The sequence below is a fragment of the Diadema setosum genome, chromosome 15 (genome assembly GCF_964275005.1).
Source record: "Diadema setosum chromosome 15, eeDiaSeto1, whole genome shotgun sequence".
Lineage (NCBI taxonomy): Eukaryota > Metazoa > Echinodermata > Echinoidea > Diadematoida > Diadematidae > Diadema > Diadema setosum.
Genome location: NC_092699.1, coordinates 33,301,118 through 33,321,219, shown reverse-complemented (window position 1 = coordinate 33,321,219; position 20,102 = coordinate 33,301,118). Strand labels below are relative to the sequence as shown.

At 39.3% G+C, this 20,102-nt stretch overlaps 1 protein-coding gene across 1 annotated transcript in view; it reads right to left on the bottom strand.

Annotated features, from left to right (window-relative positions):
* Positions 1–20,102, bottom strand: part of LOC140239119 (arf-GAP with coiled-coil, ANK repeat and PH domain-containing protein 2-like) — a 59,876-nt gene that overhangs the window by 22,709 nt on the left and 17,065 nt on the right. The window contains exons 10-11 of the mRNA XM_072319007.1: positions 4,326–4,400; positions 2,021–2,118 (exon numbers count right to left, since the gene is read on the bottom strand). Of these exons, the coding sequence (XP_072175108.1) occupies positions 2,021–2,118; positions 4,326–4,400 (173 nt within the window). The remainder of the gene's footprint in view (positions 1–2,020; positions 2,119–4,325; positions 4,401–20,102) is intronic.

The window sequence follows — 20,102 nt, the reverse complement described above, 5'->3', positions numbered from 1 at the left end:
TTTTTGCGAGATACCAAGAAAACACTTATGATATAGTACAGAGCATACCATTTTAAGAGGAATTCTAAGTTTATTTGATGAAAATGGGGTTTGGAATGACTAAAACATCCAAAAACAAAGTAAAACAAAGCGATCGTAATAAAGCGTGGGTCCCACACTTTATTAGAAAACCAATTTTCATCAAATAAATGTTGAATTCCTCAAAGAATTACATGCTCTTTCATATTTCATAAAAGATTTCTCATTATCTCACCAAAAAAAAGTTAGAAACCTGAAATTAGGTCTCAACTAAAACTATACAATCCTTTTAAAATGACTGAGATATCCCAAAACAAAGTAAACAAAGAAATCCTAATAAAAGTCGTGGCCTGCCATTTTTATTAGGATTGCTTTTTTTTCATATCTCGGCCATTGCAAGACCAATTTTCATCAAGTTAGAAATGCTGAATCCTTCTTGGAATTACATGCTCTTTCACAATTCAGAAGAGGTTTCTCATTATCTCACCAAAAAATGTGATAAACCTGACGTTAGGTCTCAACCAAAACTATACGATCCCTTTAAGTTTCTTCCAGTGTTGCATGTATTCTGCAGATGCTCATGACATGCCTGTGGCGATGTGCAAAGTGCTGTTCTATTTGTTTCAATGTGCATGATGCTAGGGTGCAAGTGTATTCTCTGCAATAGACCGATTCGGGTTTGTTGAGGGCAGCAGACAATTTGTGGCACTGGGCGCAGCCATGAGCTCATTTTGAGGTGTCTTAGCCGACCCCCCCCCCCTCTCCCCCACCCCCGGGCAACATGTTTATCGCGCACTTGTAACAAAGGTTCGCGCACTAAAGCAAGCATTCGCGCACTCAGTACGAGACGCCCATTGGCTAAAACAACCATGCATCAGGTTTTCATTCCGCGTGCGGAAGGGGGTGGGGGAGAGGGGAGGGGGGGTCGGCTGAGACACCGCAGTAATGGCGCTGCCCATGCCAAAAATACACATAGCGCGTCACAGAATCGGTCTATAGGCAAAAGATAACAGGTCCATTCCAGCAAGACTACAGTCTGAAATTAAGTTGGTTCCAAATTCTCTTTAACAGGAAAGATCTCTTTTTAATTCAAACATGAGATGTTCTTACTAGTAAATTTTCCATCAAATATGGGGTAATTTCTCTTGGACAGAAAGTCAAAGATAATGGCCAGCAAACAACAACAACAACAATACCATCCCATCATCAACTGAGAGTTAAGTCATACAGCCCCGCCCAATCACCACTGAAAATAAAATCAGCTTTTGGCCAGGAGAACCTCCAGAGACTTGTGGCAGACATTTCGGATGAATGAGGTCCTGTGGTAGGGGTAGGGAAAACTTGGCTCACAAGAAGGATGAGGGGTCAAACCCTTGCCATCATGGCGCTAGACATAACAACTGTAAACGACTGACATCCAACGATCACCCTGATGACAGGCGATGCCACAATATAGAGTGCAGACAGTGGATTCTTCTGCACAGACAATCAACCTACGCAAGAAATGAATCTGAAAAAAAAACCCACTGGTGACAAACTCCATTTCCTTAATACAAAGTATTTCTTCCACAAAGACCCCTTCCCCCTTCTGAGCCCCCCCCCCCCCCATAAAAAGAATGTCTAGGTAACAGACAAACAAACAAACAAACACATAATTAAAAGGTATAATATCATGAAACTGTACAAGCAAACTCTAACATACACGTGTACAGTTTATTGTTTGCAGAGCACATATTATCTTCTGCTTACTGTAAAAGTGGACATTTTTGGGTGGGTACGTTTCCTGCTTGGCCGGGTAAGATGAATTTCACACGCTTTTAAATCCGCAAAATCAAAACATTACATAATGTTATACATAATAAGCAAACACATTCACATGCTTTTATCTTCATGCTGGTTTCTGGTCGGCAGAAATGCATTGAATATTTCCACACTGCAAAAATTTCCACTTTTACAGTAATTCAGCGTAGTGGAGTAATCATTTCATTCGCAGCAGACTCACCTGTGCCACGTTTTGAAGGCATTGGTGGCTCGTTTGAAGAGGTAGCCCTCCATGAACGGTGACTTGGCAGGGTCAAACGTCACGTTCCATAAATTGTCCTGTGACACCAGAAAAATTGGGGAGAATCGATCGAAAAAAAAAACAAACTTGAAATGTTTTTCACAGAGATTCAACTCTTAGAAAGTAACAATTATCATACATTTTTTCTTAAAACAAGCAACAACAAAAAATGTCCTCAGCTGAACCTTTGTTCATTTTGCCCATTCTCCTTTGAAGGAAATTCACAGACTTGAATCAATCAACTGCAATGAAAACTTCTGTTGCCATATATCCATGTAGTCTGAACACTCTCACAGGAAACGAGCCTTGCCAGTGTCAAGGAGACACTTTATCTTCAACTCAATATAAAGTGGTTCCCTGTATAAGCCATGGATTTTCAAAACGCATTTTGTGGATCCTGACTTGAGTGACGTCGCAAGTGGTGGAATTCGCGATCGAGAACTGCAGCAACAAAATGAGAGCTAAGTATTGTCACATTTCAAGAAGTGAAGCTCGCGATTTGCCACCTCGGACATGGTAGCCAATAGTTTTGCATGTTGCTGATTTCACAAGTATTCCTTTACTCTTGGTAATGAAACTTCCATGAAATGTATGGCAAAAAGGAACCGGTAATCTGTGCCATTGTAAATGATGATCTGATGATGCAAAATCGTATCAGCTCATACACGTCATCACAAAAAACTGCACTGTTGAGAAGACAGGCTTTCAATATTCCAGTATCGAATGGACAATTGCAGCATATTCCATACGAGCAGCTGGTGTGGGTGTCCTGATTTGTACACAGTATTTCTTTTCGTATACTTCAAGGAAAATTTCCTATGCGTATTAGTTGTGTGTGTGTGTGTGTGGGGGGGGGTTAATTAGATAACCTACTTATTACTTCAATGGCAACTGCCTACTCTCTATCCACTCTAGTCAACGTGAGTTATGAGTTTTAGTTTGTATTTTTCTCTTCGTAATATGCTCAATGACACATCATTGAATCTTTCAGCACTATTTTCACACGCTTTGTCTCTGCCCAGTTTCAGTTTCTTGCACCTAATACATGCTAATTCACGCCCATGCTTGGCTGATGATGAAGGTACATTGCCAACTAGCCTGTTGGAGATCCTTTGCACAGATTTATGTGAGATGCCACAATAAGTACCTAGTGTATATATCCTTTTAATATAAAGTTTCCATGTACAGATAGTGAAAAAAATATTGATCCTGATCACCATCAATTAAATTCATATATATATACATTTATACACTGCTGCCAAGCTTGGTTGGGGGGTGGTGGCGGTTTCCGTACGAAGATGGCAATATGTTAATGGTCAAATGTTGACGCTATGTACCACAGACATGAACAAATACTTCGCTTTTTTTTTTCTCCAGCATTTTAACAATTTTGGTATTTATTGCACATAAAAGTTTGTCAGTTTTTTCAATGTTAATATTCTCTCATTCACTGTTTGCAGATACATTGTATCTATTTTTGCTTTTATTTCTATTTTGTTTTTGTCTTTTGTTCAAGATGAATTTATTAAGTCAGAACAGTGAAATCACAATAACAAAAATGTAGAACTCAACACCAACAGATATAGGACAAAATAACTCCAGTCTTGCAGTTCTTCAAAGAGCTGCATGATAAATTTTGGAATGGCACTAGGAGATCAACAGAAGAGAACACTACATTTTTGCAGCAAAGAGACGTGAAATGCTACACTGTAAAACCGGAAATTTTTATGTGCATAAACTATTGCAAATTTCGCATGGAGCCAAGTTCGCAAAAATAAAATGCACTACAGAAAGTTTTCATCTACACAATCCAGTCAAGCAGTGAACTCGTAATTTTGTTCATGGTCGGCAATTCGCAAAAGGTCCATGCCGCGAAAAAGACCGTTGACTCAAATTCATGGAAGTTTCATGCCATAAATATTTCTAGTTTTATAGCATTCAAAGAGAAATCAAGATGTGGTCTGCATATACAGTGTATTTTAATACTGTATACGCCATATATTTTATAGCGGATCTAAATTTTCACAAATTGGGACTTCCCGACAATTAAGCGAGTGGTTAAATTTGTGACTGTGGAGTACTGTACTGAGCGGAGAAATATATGGCTGTGTATATGTGTGCATCACATTCATATGGGGATCAGAGTCATTATTTTCGCGTGTCTTTTATTTCGTGAATAGCACCTGATTCATGAAATCCGCAAAAATAAAAACCTCGCGAAATATTCGGCGTAACCAGTACTCACCAGCTCTTGAACAAGATTGTGCCTCTCCTCCATCTGTCTCTTCTCCACTTTGGCCTTCGCGTTCAGACCCTGCAGCTGTTGGCGTAAAAGCGAGAAAGAGAGACAGAAAGACAACGAAAGCAAAGGCAAGAGAGAAAGAAAGAAAGAGAAAGAGGAGAGAGACAAGGAGGGATAGAGAGAGATGGAGAAGGTAAGATACAATATTGATGTATAGCTCTGATAACTTTTATAAGATTTTGATCAATACAGTGCAAAGTTTTAGTTTTTGCATAGTTCTTTTTTTTTGCATGTGAATGGGGCCTGTTTATCAAACCTCATATATATATGTACTTAACACTGTTGAGCCTTCAATGCACTTTAAGTATTCCCCTTAAATCATAACACTATTCAATAAATACCTGTAAAAAGATTTAAATTGAACCAATTAAAACTTAAACTGCACAGCGGTACTTATATAACTTGAATACTTGTTAAGCATCATTAGTTTGTCTGGCATCCAACTACACTACTAATACCAGTAATAACAGATACTACTTCTAAATACTAAAAATGATAATCATAACAATCATCAATCTCACCATTGCAACACTTACTACATACCTGCCAACCCTGAGACTTAATAAATCTGAACAAACAAAGAAAAGTTATTAAAAAACCTGAACTTTCATAAATTTCATATGATACTTTACTACTAACAGATATTTCCAAAAAAATCAGAGCACACTGAAATTAACACATTTTCTTTCAGTGAAAAATCTGAATATTCATATTAAAACTGAACAGTTGGCAGGTATGTTACTATAATTGGTATCAATATCATACATTGTATTTACATTCTTAATTGTACACAGCAAAAGATTTCAGTGAGAAACTTCCGAGCAGAGCTGGAAAATTTCTTATGAGCAACTTTAAAAATTCATTGGTCCACAAGATATCAGCAGGTGCAGTCAATTACAGGAATCAAATTCAATCGGTGAGGATACACGGAGAAGAGAAAGAGATGCACACATAAGCACACACACACACACACACACACTCCAAAATAACATGACTCATTGCCTGGAAGGTGAACGATACAGGTATTGCTTTCACGGACCTGGGAGCTGGAAGTAAGTCAGGCTGTCACAACGCACAAGTCATGACACAAGACTTTCTTCAAACAGAGGCCATTGGTCAATCCCTACTACGGTGCACTTCTCCCCCTCCCCCCAACTCCATCAAGTTTTAAGATAGTGATCTTGGGATGTGAAAATGTAGATAGATGAGTAATTCTAAACTCTTACCTAAAAGTAAACTACAAGTGTATTAAAAAGGTCACTCAGGTGTCCAAAAGAAATGATATTGATAGTGCATACCAGCATTCATCAACAAAATCCACTGACGATCTTGAATCTTGACACTCGCATGTGCAATACCAAACATTTCGTTTTAGGGGAGACCTGGACAGGACTGGGAGACTTTGTAACTTTATAGGCTACAGACTTCTGAGCAAAAATTACTTGGTAACTGATGTGCACACTTATGATCACTGCAGGGCCATGGTTTGGATTAAATGCATGTTCACATGGTATGTAAAGCTTTAAATGCATGTTTTCTTTATTGGGGCTTTTAAAAAAAAATGAAAAGGAGGGGGGGGGGGGGTTGGGTGGCTTTTGTTTTTTGGAGGGGGGATGTGTGAACAGAAACGAACACTATTTCGATTTTTTCATGGCAATCCCAAAACTGGTATCTCTTGCATGCCAACAAGTCTACCATACTGAGTGTATTCATTCGGTGCGAATTACCTCGGTCGTAAGTATAAGAAAAATCTACCCAATTGAACTTGCATAATTGTTGCTATCATGTTCGTTTCTAAGTACTATTGTTGTTGTAAGAATTTGTTGTTGATTTGATGTGATGCCCTCTGGTTCTTGTCCAGGTGACAACTTGCCAACAAACCTCCGTTTAAAATTGGATACGTCCTGTTAGTCGGGGATAGATGAAGTTTGTGCATAGTCTGTCATTGTGTTTATGGCTAGTTTTCGGCGATAACCCACGGTTTCCAAGATCTATGAAGTACAATGCCACTTGATGCAGTTTTATAACTGTGTGAGATCTATACACATTATTCATACATTACTATATATATGCTGCCTATATGCATTCATAGTACAAAATCCTACAGAGAACCTCAAATCTGACCTGCTATATTCTAGGGCAATATGGCAGCAGATGACCTTCAATTCAACTAACATTTTAACATAACAATTAACATTAACAAAACAGAAAATATATTACTTTTAGAGAATTAATTGTGACATAAACATTGTGTAAATAATTGTGTACATAAACATTATTAAATGTTACATAACACTACGGAAAATAATCTAACATAACATATGGTGAGATGTTTAATACATTATTACATTCAAGATTGTAAAACAATGTACACTATGACATTCAAGCATAACCATGCATGAATGGACCATAGGTACGACTGCAAGACTATCTAATAATGAATGGCCCCTTGGAAAGTTGGAAGAGAAAGTGACTATATACTGTAAGGAAGGAGTGTTCTTGTTTAATATCATAGAGAAGTTGTAGCAGATGACAGATATCGTCATCATAGCAGCAAATGTGGTACCGGGTACAAGTATAAACAATTGCACTAGAGTGGAAGGGCAGAGACAAATCATATAATGTTTCAGGCTGCCCTGGAAATGTTTCATTTTCGAATCATGTTTAATCATTACTTGTTGATACATTTCGCATTGACTGAGGTGGGAAGTGAAAGATTGAAGAAAGCAGTCAAGCAAGCAGATGAGCAGGGCACCTGCATCAAAGTTTCCATTTGCTTTTCCTTCTTCCAAGACGCAATGAGCATCTAGCTGTAGATGCACTACCTATGCTCATGTCTATCTATCTACAGAAGAACGGCATGTTTACAAGTACATGAAAGTGTCAATGTAAAAACAAGGTGTGAAAGTGCGCTGTCATGTCCATCTGGACCGTGTCTGGCAGACATCTAAAATGAGAAATCACAGACAGACGTCTTAAAGCTCACGATACAGTGATTCATTTCCCACATCTCTCGGCTATCATCCCACGAGGAACAGCGTTATAGACCCACCACGGCTGTGCACTTTTGTTCGCTTCTCGGAACCCTGCACCTTCGGCTGCAAGCCGTCGATCCGCTGCATCGCGTTTGATGAAGCGCCTCCTCTAATCTTACTCACTCGGAGTCCTTGAGCCCAATTTCTTGTAGCTCTTTCGTAACTTGCTCCTACTCATCATCATGTCTTCACGTCCCGACTTCTACTAAAAGACATGCCCTTCCTGCTTTAAAGGATAATGATACCCAAATACTTCTGGATTAAATGGAGCAACAGTTTTAGTATTAAATATACATGTACATCAGCAAAGTTTGAGGAAAATCAGAAGGTCCATTGAAAAGTTAAAGAATTTTAAAGTTGCAGTGCTGTCAATGTTGGATGTAAAGACTAAGTACTATATTTGGTGACATCACTCACAGACAATAATATTTTAGAAATACAAAGAAAAATTCAACATATTTTCACTTTTCTAGTGTAATTAAAGAGCACCTGGCTGAGTGATACCCCTTTCTGAAAATAGGGAGAATATCCTGTATGTATGTCAGTAACAAGTTGAGGAAATGTGTACTTTTCATTAAAAAAATGACATTTTGTGAAATTCTCTTTATGATATTTCTGTATTGTTGTCCTGAAGTGATATGAAAAACTGTAATACTAGTCTTCCCATCCAGAGAGGGCCGCAATGAAATATAAAACATTCATCACTTTTCAACAAATCACTCAATTTTCCTCAAACTTCGCTGCTGTGTTAAACTAATATTGCTGCATTCACTCAATCCACATGTATATTTGGGTTTCAGTCCTCTGTAAATTTAAAGGGAATGCTACCAAATGACTCAACTACTCAACTACCATCTAACAGAACTTCCTGCTAAAGAATTGGATGCATGCAATAGGCCTATCCATCACAACAATCAAACCTGAGGAGTGAAACAATTTAATTCGTAAACACAAGGAGGCCTCTTCGGCATGAATTATGAAAAGTAACCCATTGAGGGCAGGCTGATTTTGTTACAACACGTATTTCCCATAGGCACTTATCCGAGTATATTTGGGACTCGTCCTCAACGGGTTAATGGATACACTTTCCCTAAAGGAACCTGGTGATGAGATAATGAGATATTGTAAACTCTCCTGGCTTCACTGAAGACTTTGCAATACAGACACACCAGGTTCTTGCTGTGTTTGGCAAGCTTTGGAAATGCTTTCTGGTTGCAAGGGAGAATCTATACAATGTGTGTATCAAATACAACACAGTCGTATTGCTCTGTCATGTATGTTTCATATTTGAATTTGTGGGCACGCATATCTTGTTCCTGTTCTAATTTTCGTCCCATTGGCACTGTTTAATACCCAAATGTTTGACAGGCCAAAATAAAAGTGTAGCACACCTTCAATGCAGTGGTTGATATTTGGAAAAGAAAAGGATCAGAAGTACAATGTACAATGTAAAACACTTTTATACTTTTAGTAATTTTCTGCCTCACAGTTCTCTTCACACATCAGCTGGTTGCATTGGGTTTTTTTTTGTGATAATCATTACAAAAGACAATTTAAAATGTTTAAAACACCAATCTCCTTTTGGTTGATATTCACAGAGTCTGCAGCAGACATTAGAAACATTATGCCTTTGTGCTTTTTCACACAATCAAGTATGTTAGAATGCATGTTGGACTTAACATCACCAAACATTCAAATGATACCATTTAGCAAGTTTAAGGAATGTTCCAGTCAATCAATAATCAATTTAAATTTGGGTTTTTGTTCTTAATCACCTAATGAGGTACGTGTGTATGTTTGCATCAAAGATCATCATGTGTGGATCTGCGATTGCTTGATTCTATTTGTAACAACAGTTGTGTTTTGTTTTTTTCTGACATCTCCAGAATCAACTGTCAAGTCTTGGCTGTGAAAAGATCTTTGCTTGGTAATTTACAATAGATTTAAAGGATGATATAGCTTTGATTGAGATGGAGATTCGGATTTTAACTGTTTGCGAGATTATCAGTAACCACTTACAGTATATGAAATATTTAAGAGCATACAAACCTAAGAGTAATTCAAAGTCATCTGATGAAAATTGGTTTTGAAATGGCTGAGATATCCAAAAACACAGTAAAACAAAGAGGTTCTAATAAAGGGTGGGACCCAACTTTTATTATGATCTCATGTGTTTGGATATCTCAGCCATTTCAAAGCCATTTTTCATCAAATGAACTTTTACTCCCTCCTAGAATTGCATGAGTGCTGTCTAGTAATCTCGCAAAAAGCTAAAACCTGAATCCCTATCTCAACAAAAACTATTAACCATCCCTTTAAAGATGACAAGTTCCATCTGATGGGAAAATTCCGTGACAACCAACCACAAGTGTACAACAGAGAAGCTTTAACAAAGACAATGAGGCCGCAACCTCACACTCTTGATTTTATCTGCACCTGAATCTATTCCAAATTATCTGATTACATAACGAGGAATTAAAACTGTATCTTGCTGCTAAAAAAGGAAACGTGAAATGAAAGCAGGAAGTTTCTCATCAATATCTACTGGAAGGACTCATAATGGAAAGTTTGCCTTTGTGTCCTTGTGTTAAAGATGTTGATGTTTAAAAATCTTTGAGGATACAATTATATACTTAGGATATTAAACAGAATGAATATGTTTATGCTTATTGCAGCAAAAAGAGTTATCTCATTTTTACATGCTCTTTACATCTGCATCAATTGACTGATCTTAGTTGTCACGTTTATTGAGTCAATTCCTTCTATTTTTTTCTTGTCTCTCTTTTGCAAAATCATTACAAATGTTTTCTTATTACTGTATTGTGTACTTAGTTTGTAACGCCAATGATGCATCATTTCATAAAATATACAAACTAAAACACTCTTTTACTCCACACGAAACAAAACAGAACAGGGGGATAAACTTACTTGTGGAGAGAGTGCTAGTCCAAGAATCCGAAACATACCAACGCATGAACAGGGGCTTGGTAAACAGCACATTAAATTCTTTTCCAAATCCAGCATTTAAGATGTCATTTGGTTGCAAAAAGAAAAAAAAAATCAGAAGGAAGCAGTGGTATCCTCTGAAAAGTTGCTGCAAAAAATGCTATACTCTGTAAGTTTAAAATGGATGCTCCACGGATCAAGTAATCCAACACCATTAATCACATTTCTCCAGTGTTGATGTGTGCACTACAGACTGAAGACTCGGTACTTGCCGGCTTGCAGCACTCCATGTGCCATAAACTCAAAGTGGTGTGGTTCCCGATTTCGGAAGCTGGAAAATTAGTCCAAAGGAGTCTTCACTGCAGGAGTTGTCTAGCTCTTTTGCCGAGCACTCAAAACACAATTCAGACTGCTGCTACAAAAACCGACACTGTACAATGCGAGGACATCTGTCGTCGCAGCAACATGTGTGAATGTGAAGCGACAACGACAGCAGCAGAGTCAAGGTATGTGAAATAGATGGGCATGAAACAGCTGTGCACTCAATCTCTGGCTGAGCGGGGCGAGAAAAATATTGTATACTAACACATTCTTTTACACGATAATCTGTCTGGAACTAATTTCTGCTGGCATGCATCCCCATGTAGCCAGCATCATCGACACCTCAAGCCTCAAGAGCAGCCGAAGACAGAGATATCAGCTGTTTGCGAAAGGATCGGGGTGGGTTCGCGAGAAGCGTGCCAACACTTTCACATCTTGTGAGTCCGACTTGTGAATTACTGTATAGCTCTTCAGAGAAGGTACTTGCACTTTGCACCAAAACAATTCCCTTTCTCTTCCACTTTAACTGTTTCTTTTGTCTGGTACACCCGTTTCATCCGCTTCACATTACTTATCATCCAGAAGCACGAGTCTCGTGATCACTGAAACAATGTCTGGCACTTTGAAAGGCACGAATCCCTTCTAGAAATTTTGAGAAGGGGATCCTGCTTCTGGGGGATTCCTCGTTGCAATGGAAACAAAGTGATCGTACCGCATAGATGCAACAGTGCAAATCCTGTTCAGCACTGATTCATCGCGGGGGGTGGAAAAGAAAATGTGGTCAAAAATCTCAACGCACCACAGCTGATGTACAGGATCTCCAAAACATGTGCACATGTACAAGTACTGTGCGTGGGAGACAGAATACTAAACAACTGAAAAAAAAAAGTTACATTAATCCTGTGTGACCTCTCATCCAGTGACAGTCGTAAGCGCCTTAAAGCAATTCCAAGGCTCTCGGGCAGGTTTCAAAGCAAATGCGACCCTCGAAATGTCATCGCGCAAAACAAGTTGGGGTCCTTGCCTTTATACTATACATCCACACTTAATCCCCAGTAAAAGGGTGGGAGGGGTTCCTAGCAGAGAACTGTCATGTTCATACTGAGGAAAGAACTGGCACAGTTGTCACGACAAAATGAGAGAATGAGAGGGGGAAGTGTTGAAAATCTGAAGAAACTTTTGACAAGCAACAGCTTGAGCTGGATGGAAGGCTTCTTGAAATCCAGGCAAGATTAGCTATGTGGTTTCCCGTGTGTCAAAACTCTGGAATTTTGACAAAATGAGTCACATTGCATCACGATACACCATTATAACTCCAAGTATAATCCAACTTATTCACTGAGGCTCCGTCAGCAGGCGAGGCTTGTCAAACAATCTCAAAGAGCTCATCTGAGGGGTTGACAGCTATACAGATCATGCAGCACAGGGAGCACTTTATTCCTGAACAAAGCATCGGAGTGAGCTCTATCGTCGTTCATCAAGAAAGCGACAAATCCTGCTGGCTTGAAATTGTCATTGCTGGCTTAATTCTTCAACATCTGTGAGCATGAACGAACTTGAAAACAATGAAAGAGTATTAATATCATCACCACAAACTGATGTTAAATGTCCTCAAACACTTTTGTGGACTTCCCAACATCAGAACTCGATGAAGCATGAACTTTCTGCACCTTTTTATACTACACAATGTATTTGTCCACAAACAGCTTTGGAAGGGTGTGGACAGAAAGTGAAAGACAAGGGGGGGAGTTTGTCTGCATTTTCCAAATTAAAGAGCAGATTTCTTAGGTGTGCCCGGACGGGGGCAGAGTGAAAGTTTTGCCGGCGTGTCACGAGGCAACAAGGCAGATGATGCAAAGGCTGACATAATGTACAACAATGGCACTTGGTTGAGGCCGGTTATTCTACCGAGGATGCTGTGTCAAAACGCAAGTTTCCCCGATTACAAGGAGTGGCATGGTTCGATCCTCTAGCTCCCTCCTCCCAGCAGCACAGCTTGGCGGAGTGATCAAAGGAATGAAGGATGACATAAACACTTTAATAGAAGGGATTTCCTTCTCGGGTTGAACTGACGTACGTGGGCAGACCGGTACGTCCACGCGGGGACGACTTCCACCGACGGGATGACTCGTTCGCTCGCTCGCTTGCAGGCAAGCAAATGAGTAGGAGGGGATATGGGGGGGAAATCTGACCAGTTGCGGACCGGGACAGCCCGTCTGGCATGTACATGTGCTCCTCCGGGCTGGCTGCCAACTTCGAGCCACTCGCTAATGCAACAATTTAACGAGAACAACTTTCTGACAACTCCAATTAGAACAGGATTCGGGATTGTCAACTTCATGTAGGTGGTACTGGAGAAAAGAGGAAGTGTAGATATGCGGACTGTGATGTCTTTCATATGTCATCTAAAATGTTATTTCCTTCCTATCTTCCAGGAAATGGAAATGCAATTATGGTAAAATGGGCAAGTCTGCGGTTTCGCTCTTCCTTTTTACAGGGTCAGGTTGCACAAAAGGCAGAATACAAATGAAAGGCAAGAGGCAAGAACACGAGAACTGGTTAAAGTATGTCACATACATCATGGCCATTGTTTACATCATCATTTGACATCATGAAGGGGCAGTGAGGTGGCTCAGTCAGTAGCATGTCTACCCTTCTATTGAATGGTTCGGGTTCTGGTGCAGGTTCAAACCCAAGTGAGTCTTACTGAGCAATGTTGTGTGTTGTCATGCTGTTCCCCCAAGTAGAGGCAAAATGCTCTGTCCCTTGGATAAGACGTAAACTGGAGGTCCAGTGCATGAGAAAGTTATATTGCAAGCACGAAACAGATCTTGTTCGTTAACTAATTGCAAAGTGCAGGGTGCATAAAGTGGCAAAAAAGGTCTGCCCCAAGTACTCACAATGCCCTGGACCTCATGGAAGACCAGCTAGAGCACCTGGAGGCATTTCAAGAAACGTTTTGTCAGATATCTTGTCTGACAAAGTGTTAAAAGCTACTAAAATCCTTGCATCTGATTGGCTGAGAGCAAACTTGTCAAACAAAATGCTTCATAAAATACCCCAAAGAATATGGGCTATACAGACATATATTATCTTATGGAAAATGAAAAGCAGACAAACATACAAAGCCTTGTATCCGTCTCGTAATGTGTTGGAACATTTCTTTCAGCTGTAGGACATGTGTGGTCAGCTTTAGCTGCAGGTGTTGTAATGGTGCCCTTGGGAGTGTGGGAAGTAGTCTTTGTCCAAGATCCTCAATCTTGTAGTCATAGCAACCATTTAAAGGGAGTGGAGAGGATTACCAAACAACATGGGAACCAAATACCCAGCTAAAGGCAATCCCAAGCCACAAAGCCTTTGGAAACCTGTCTGAATTTCTCAACTCATGGATATGAAATACCATATTTTGCTACTAGTGTTTGGCAACAAGACTCACAACCAATAACAATACAGCTGTAGGCCTATTCGAAGAAGGTTATGCATGTATACTGATTTTGCACTGATTATGGATAGGTAACCTTGCAATTCCATTGGTCAAAATAACTAAGTTATCCACTGGCGACTTATACTTGGCAGAAGTGTTGTGTCACTATAGTTTGTACGTCTGTTTTTTTTTTTTTCTTTTCTGACTCTATTCTTCGATCAAAACCTGCCATCGCACTGATGCGCTTGGCTACAGTTCTCTTCATTCCCAATTGTTACTGCAAACAGCAACATTATGTAGAGGGCCCTTGAAAAGGGTGGCATTACGAAGAAATATCATGTCCTGCCAGAAATTCCTGGTACAACTCGCAGCATGCCACAAATGCCCCCACGCTCCAGAGAATTGCCTTTCTCTTTTAGTTTTTGAGCAGTTTCTCTGCAGCTGACAGTAAAGTAAAAATCATACTGAGGGTGAAGACACTTTCTCCCCTCGATGTCCTAAAAAAAAAAACGCCCGCAGGATTATCCTCTCAGACCCTCGGGGTACTTTTCCTTCTGGTTGCGATCACTCTTCATCCCCTTCCTGTAAACAACTGTCCCACAGGCCTACAAACCTCACTCCCTGTCCCCCCTGCAGTTGTGATGAAACAACAAACACATCCTGAGTGTGTATGACGAGGACTCCATATTAAAGTGCAGTCCAGTGCATGTTTTGGCCAAGAGTTCGAAGCAGTTTTGAGGAATTACTACCATTGATTTTTTTTTTCTTTTAAAAATACACATGATACATGTAAGCAAATGTTTGTGAACTACATTGACAAACTCCTCACAAAAAGCATGGAAGTGCCTAAAGATCCCACCTTCAAAGCTATGAGACACATTTGACTACTAGAGTAGTAAAGGATGACACATTTTGAGTACTTTTTTTTTAATGAACAAGCACATAAAGCACAAACCCTTCCCTCCTGTTTTTCTCTTTGACATGAGTAAATCAGCAACTTTAAAACTTTCAAAGTTTTTTTTTTTTTTCAGAATCTTTACAAAATGATATGAGTCCAGATTTTCAGAGTTACAAGCTGCATGGCCATAAGCTATCAATTCATCACACCAAAGTAAAGCAAAGTTTGGAAAGTCATTTTATCACCAATGTTTCGTCATCAAATGGCAGAAAAGGAAAGAGAGAGAAGTCCTATTTCAAAGTAGAAATTAATTTTACTGAAATGTGCCTTTAAAATCACAACTGCTGAACACCCTGAGATCAGTCCTTAGACTCAGATCCTCGTCACAACAAAGTGTGCATTAACCCCTTTTATGCCAACAGGTCTATTCCTCATTGAACACTCGTGAGCTATTACGAATGTAGTTGTGAATGGCTAAATGGCCCTAAACTTGGCCAAAGTAACAGTTGGACGAACCCACTAGAAAGGGTGTAAGACTGCAATAGCCCTACAAGGCTATCAAGATAAAGCACAGATTAGCATGACTGCATGTTTCTGACTCTCTGACAGAAAACATGTCTTGGAGCATCTTTACCCACTGCCGAAAAACTGTGCAAACTACTGTAAAACGAGGAATGTTCGTGTGTATTTTCATTTCGCAAATTTCACGAGAGCTGAGTTTCATGAAATTAAAATGCACACTAAAGATCTTGTCAACACTATATGCATTGACTGTTAGAGGCAACTCATGAAAATTTCATGCTGTGAATAAGGGCGTTGGCTCTCATTTGTGAAAATTTCATGCCATGAAAATATAGTGTTTAACAGTATGTGACCATTGGCTTCACAAAGCACGGTATGGGTTAAGACAAAACAGAAAGCATCTTGTGTCCCAGGCACACGCTCTTTGACACACTTTTGTCTGCTTACCGGAGGTACAGTGGAAGTTCACAAAGGGGCCCTTGTCACTGAAATGATGAATATAGGGGTACTCATCACCCAGTCCCCTTCCTCCCCAACCCCCCCCCCCCACCCCTCAAGTACCATGCTTTACAATGGACAGTTATCTGCTATTTTTGGCCACACTTGGCAGACAAAAAGGTAGGTACATCTTTATAAAGCGTTAATTGCAACTAACGAGACGAGATATGTGTCATGCAATTATATCACATGTACCTGGTGATTTTATGCCCCTCCTCCGAAGCAAACACAACTTCAAGGGAAGAACATAATAAACAAGAAAAGTGAAACATATGAGAACAGATATTTAACCAGTTACCGTTAACACTCTCATCTTGTTAAATTACATTTGAAATGATTACAACTGTATTTACTTGGTAGATTAAAACGATTGAAGTTTAATAGTAAAACTGATATTTTTTTTCCCGAGTACATCTTACTGTCAAATCAAAGTAGGTGAAATGTCTTTGGTAATGCCCTGTGCAAACTGTTAGAAATAATATTTAATATGATTCATTATGTAAAATAGACAAATGTTTTAATACAATTATAAACACATCTGCAAATGTGAATCCCAATTTGGTACTCATGGGGAACGTCCTAATGATGAGGACCTAAAAAACCATGACAAACACCTACCAGGTTTCTCACTGTATCAGCGTACAAAAACAAAGAAACATGAAAAAAAGTTTGGACCTGCAAAATTACCTTGTGATAAAAGGTTTTGTTGTATCTGGGGGCATTTCATGAAGCATTTTGTCCGATAACTTTGTCGGACAAAATTGCTCTCAGCCAATCAGATGCAAGGATTTCAGTAGCTTTTAAGAGTTTGTCAGACGAAATATCCGACAAAATGCTCCATGAAATGCCCCCCTGACCTACAGTATCTATAACAGATTTCACTGTGGTAACAAGTAACTCAAACTAGCAGGTTAGCTCATCCTCAGGGTAAAGAGCCCACCATAACACTGAACTCAACCAGCCTACAATGTATAGTAAGTTGTACTCATGCATGCACGGACTGTGGGATACATTTGTAGCTGCTTGTCAATGCATCAGGGATATCAACTGTTGTGTGTTAATCACAGAATTATGTCAAGTTTCTGACTACATAATGACACACTTTGATGACTAGCCCATTGTCAGCTTTCATAACTGTTCTCTTTTCTTTTTTGCTTTTATGACGATCCAATCAGACACTTGTGTGGCAATGACATCATCACTCTCATGAATAATTGTGACCAAGCTCATTGTTTCATGAAAAGACTTGAAACTTGGAATACTCCAATACTTTCCCACATGGTGCATGTCTAATGAATAATGACTTGAACTTTCTCTGTTGTTTTGTTGTGTCAATCGTATTCCTCCCATGGAAGCCAGCATGAATACAAAGTGGAGTTCGTTCTACTTGAAGGCAGCATGACGCATGCATATACAGTGATGTCAGCGGTTTTGATTTCAACTCCGTAAAGCGCCACAAGCTTAACTCTTTATGTGCCACGTTCGCACGACCGACTCAGTCGACGGCGTGCCAACTTCGTATATTCTGCTCAAACGTACAAACCCGCCCAAACCGATTGATAAATCGCCAAATGCCGGAGTACAATGAAAGCGTTTCTGGCAATTCCATTCCTGTCGCACGTAGCTTGTATTTTATGTGGTGATTGACTATCAAGGGGTGTTTCCTACTGGATTTGCGAGTAAATTCTTCATTTTTATCACTGTTTAGTATGCAAAAGTCATGTCTCTACAATTATGTAGCTACTAGTCATTTGAAAGAAAAGCAATCACATATTTGTCATACAATTTACATCCAAACAAAGCCTGGCATTTTATGTCAGCTTTGCTTATTTTATGTACCGGGTAACAAAAAAATCCATAAAAGTTACGTAGATTTCAAGAACAAAGCATATTCAAAAAGTATGAGTACCTTGCAGTCTCAGAATAATGTGGCACACAGGGAGTTTACACCATGGCACATAATTTAATTAGTTAATTTGCCAAGTTTTTGTTTTTGTTTTAGTTTTCTCATCAGCATTCAGTACTTAGTAATCCATCCAAATCTGTCCTACATGGCATACATGTAATTGTGAAGTTAATAGCAAGCCCATACAGGTGTAGCAACGTGCCTCAGTTCAACAGGAAGACCATGGTAACACAATAGTGATTAAGGGGATTAGGTAATCTGCACTCATTGACAATCCCTTTCCAGACGTCTGCGCCAAACGGCAAAGAGAGCACTCCAGGGCACATGTCAGTCCATGAAGACAGCACAGTAAGGGTTAAAGGGATGGTACAATATTGGCTGAGGTGAGGATTTAGCTTTTTGCGAAATATTCCAAAACCACTTTATGAAATGTTGAAGAGCATACAATTTCAAGAGGAATTCAAAGTTTACTCGATGAAAATCAGTTTTGAGATGGGCAAGATATCCAAAAACAAAGTAAAACAAAGTGATCCTCTGCATTGTAAATAATGATTTCCCCCCCCCCCCATTAGAATAAAAAAAATTAATCTATCTTGACATGTGGGTGGTCACACACGCAATAAAGTCACCACTATTGACCACTACAAGGAATTTGTGTCATCTTACCACTAATTAGTTCTATCCCAAGAATAGGCCTACGCACCTGTCGTGGTGGTTCATTGCTGTAACCACTTGAGTGCCCCCTCCCCCTAATTATTTGATGATAGACAGCAACATACACTAGTGTGGCTGGTAAGTACTGGGTGTACTCGCAATACTGTTTGCTTCTTACCAGTTTTGCCATTGCATATTAAAGTGAAGGAAATGGAACCACCTAGCGTCTTTACTATGAAAGGAAAACTGCAATTTTTCCACAGAAGAATGAGCTTTCATTGCAATGGCAAAACAGCCTTGACTGCCAAGACTTGGCCTGATGACACATACTATATATGTATTGACAAATATAGAAATAAGAAATACAATGTACAGACTGTTTATAGCTCACACAATAAAGCACCCTCTGGACAAAACTGATCAGATTTTGTTGAGTTAAAACCTGAGCACCACATACCACTTTGTTATAACTATACGAAAAATTTTTAAGGTTTGAAATTTTGACAGAAAATGGTTTAAGAAAACCAACTCTTTATCTTCACACACACAAATCAAATTTCTTGCATTTTCCACAGTCCACCATATTTTGCAAATTTCTTCACTGTTAAGTCTGCGGCTGAATCAAGGTACTAGCAACATCAGTGATGGGACACATGCGTATTATTGTTTCTCTGTCCACTGGGAATGTTGTCTTAAAAAATGCACAGTACTTCTTTTATCTTTACCTCAAGGACTATGCTCTGAAAACAGGCAGGATTGAAATACAAATTACCAATTGAAACTAACATAATCCATGCCATGTATTGTGTGGTACAATGAACTGATACTATAGTCTTCACATGGGGCAAGCAGTACAGATTTGAATGTGCTAGCTTCTTCGTCCTTTGCTTTTACCAATCCATGGCCATCTCATTCACCAACAGAGGGCACTATTCAAAAAGAGCTCACTGGACAGATTGGGATCGAATACCAAAGCAGGAGATCTTTGAAAAGACAATCACGGTTGTTTATGTTTCGGTTTTGGTTTTTGGTTTTACCAAAGATTTGCTGTAAATCTTACACATACACTGTGTAAGTCACAAAAATATACTGTACAAGTCAATATTAAAAGCTAACTGTGGGATTGTTAATGAAAAATATGATATTCTCTAGGTCTGACTTTAATAAAAATCTCTTCCTTCTCTCCCTTCTCCTTCTGTCCTTTCATCTTCTCCTCTTCGTCTTTCCCCTCTCATTATTTTTTTCTCCCTCTCCTGCTTATGCTCACACTTCTTTCTTTTTCTTTTCTTTTTTTTTTTTTCTTCTTCTTCTCCTTCTTCTTCTTCTTCTTCTTCTTCTTCTTCTTCTTCTTCTTCTCCTTCTTCTTCTGCTTTCCGTTCAATTATCAATATACTCATAACAAACAAGCCGTACACATTGTACCTGGTAAGCCACATACAGGACGGAACAAGCATTGCCAACCCATGTGACCAAAGCATTCAACATTTTGACACCCTGGATCAAAATAAGCTCCTTA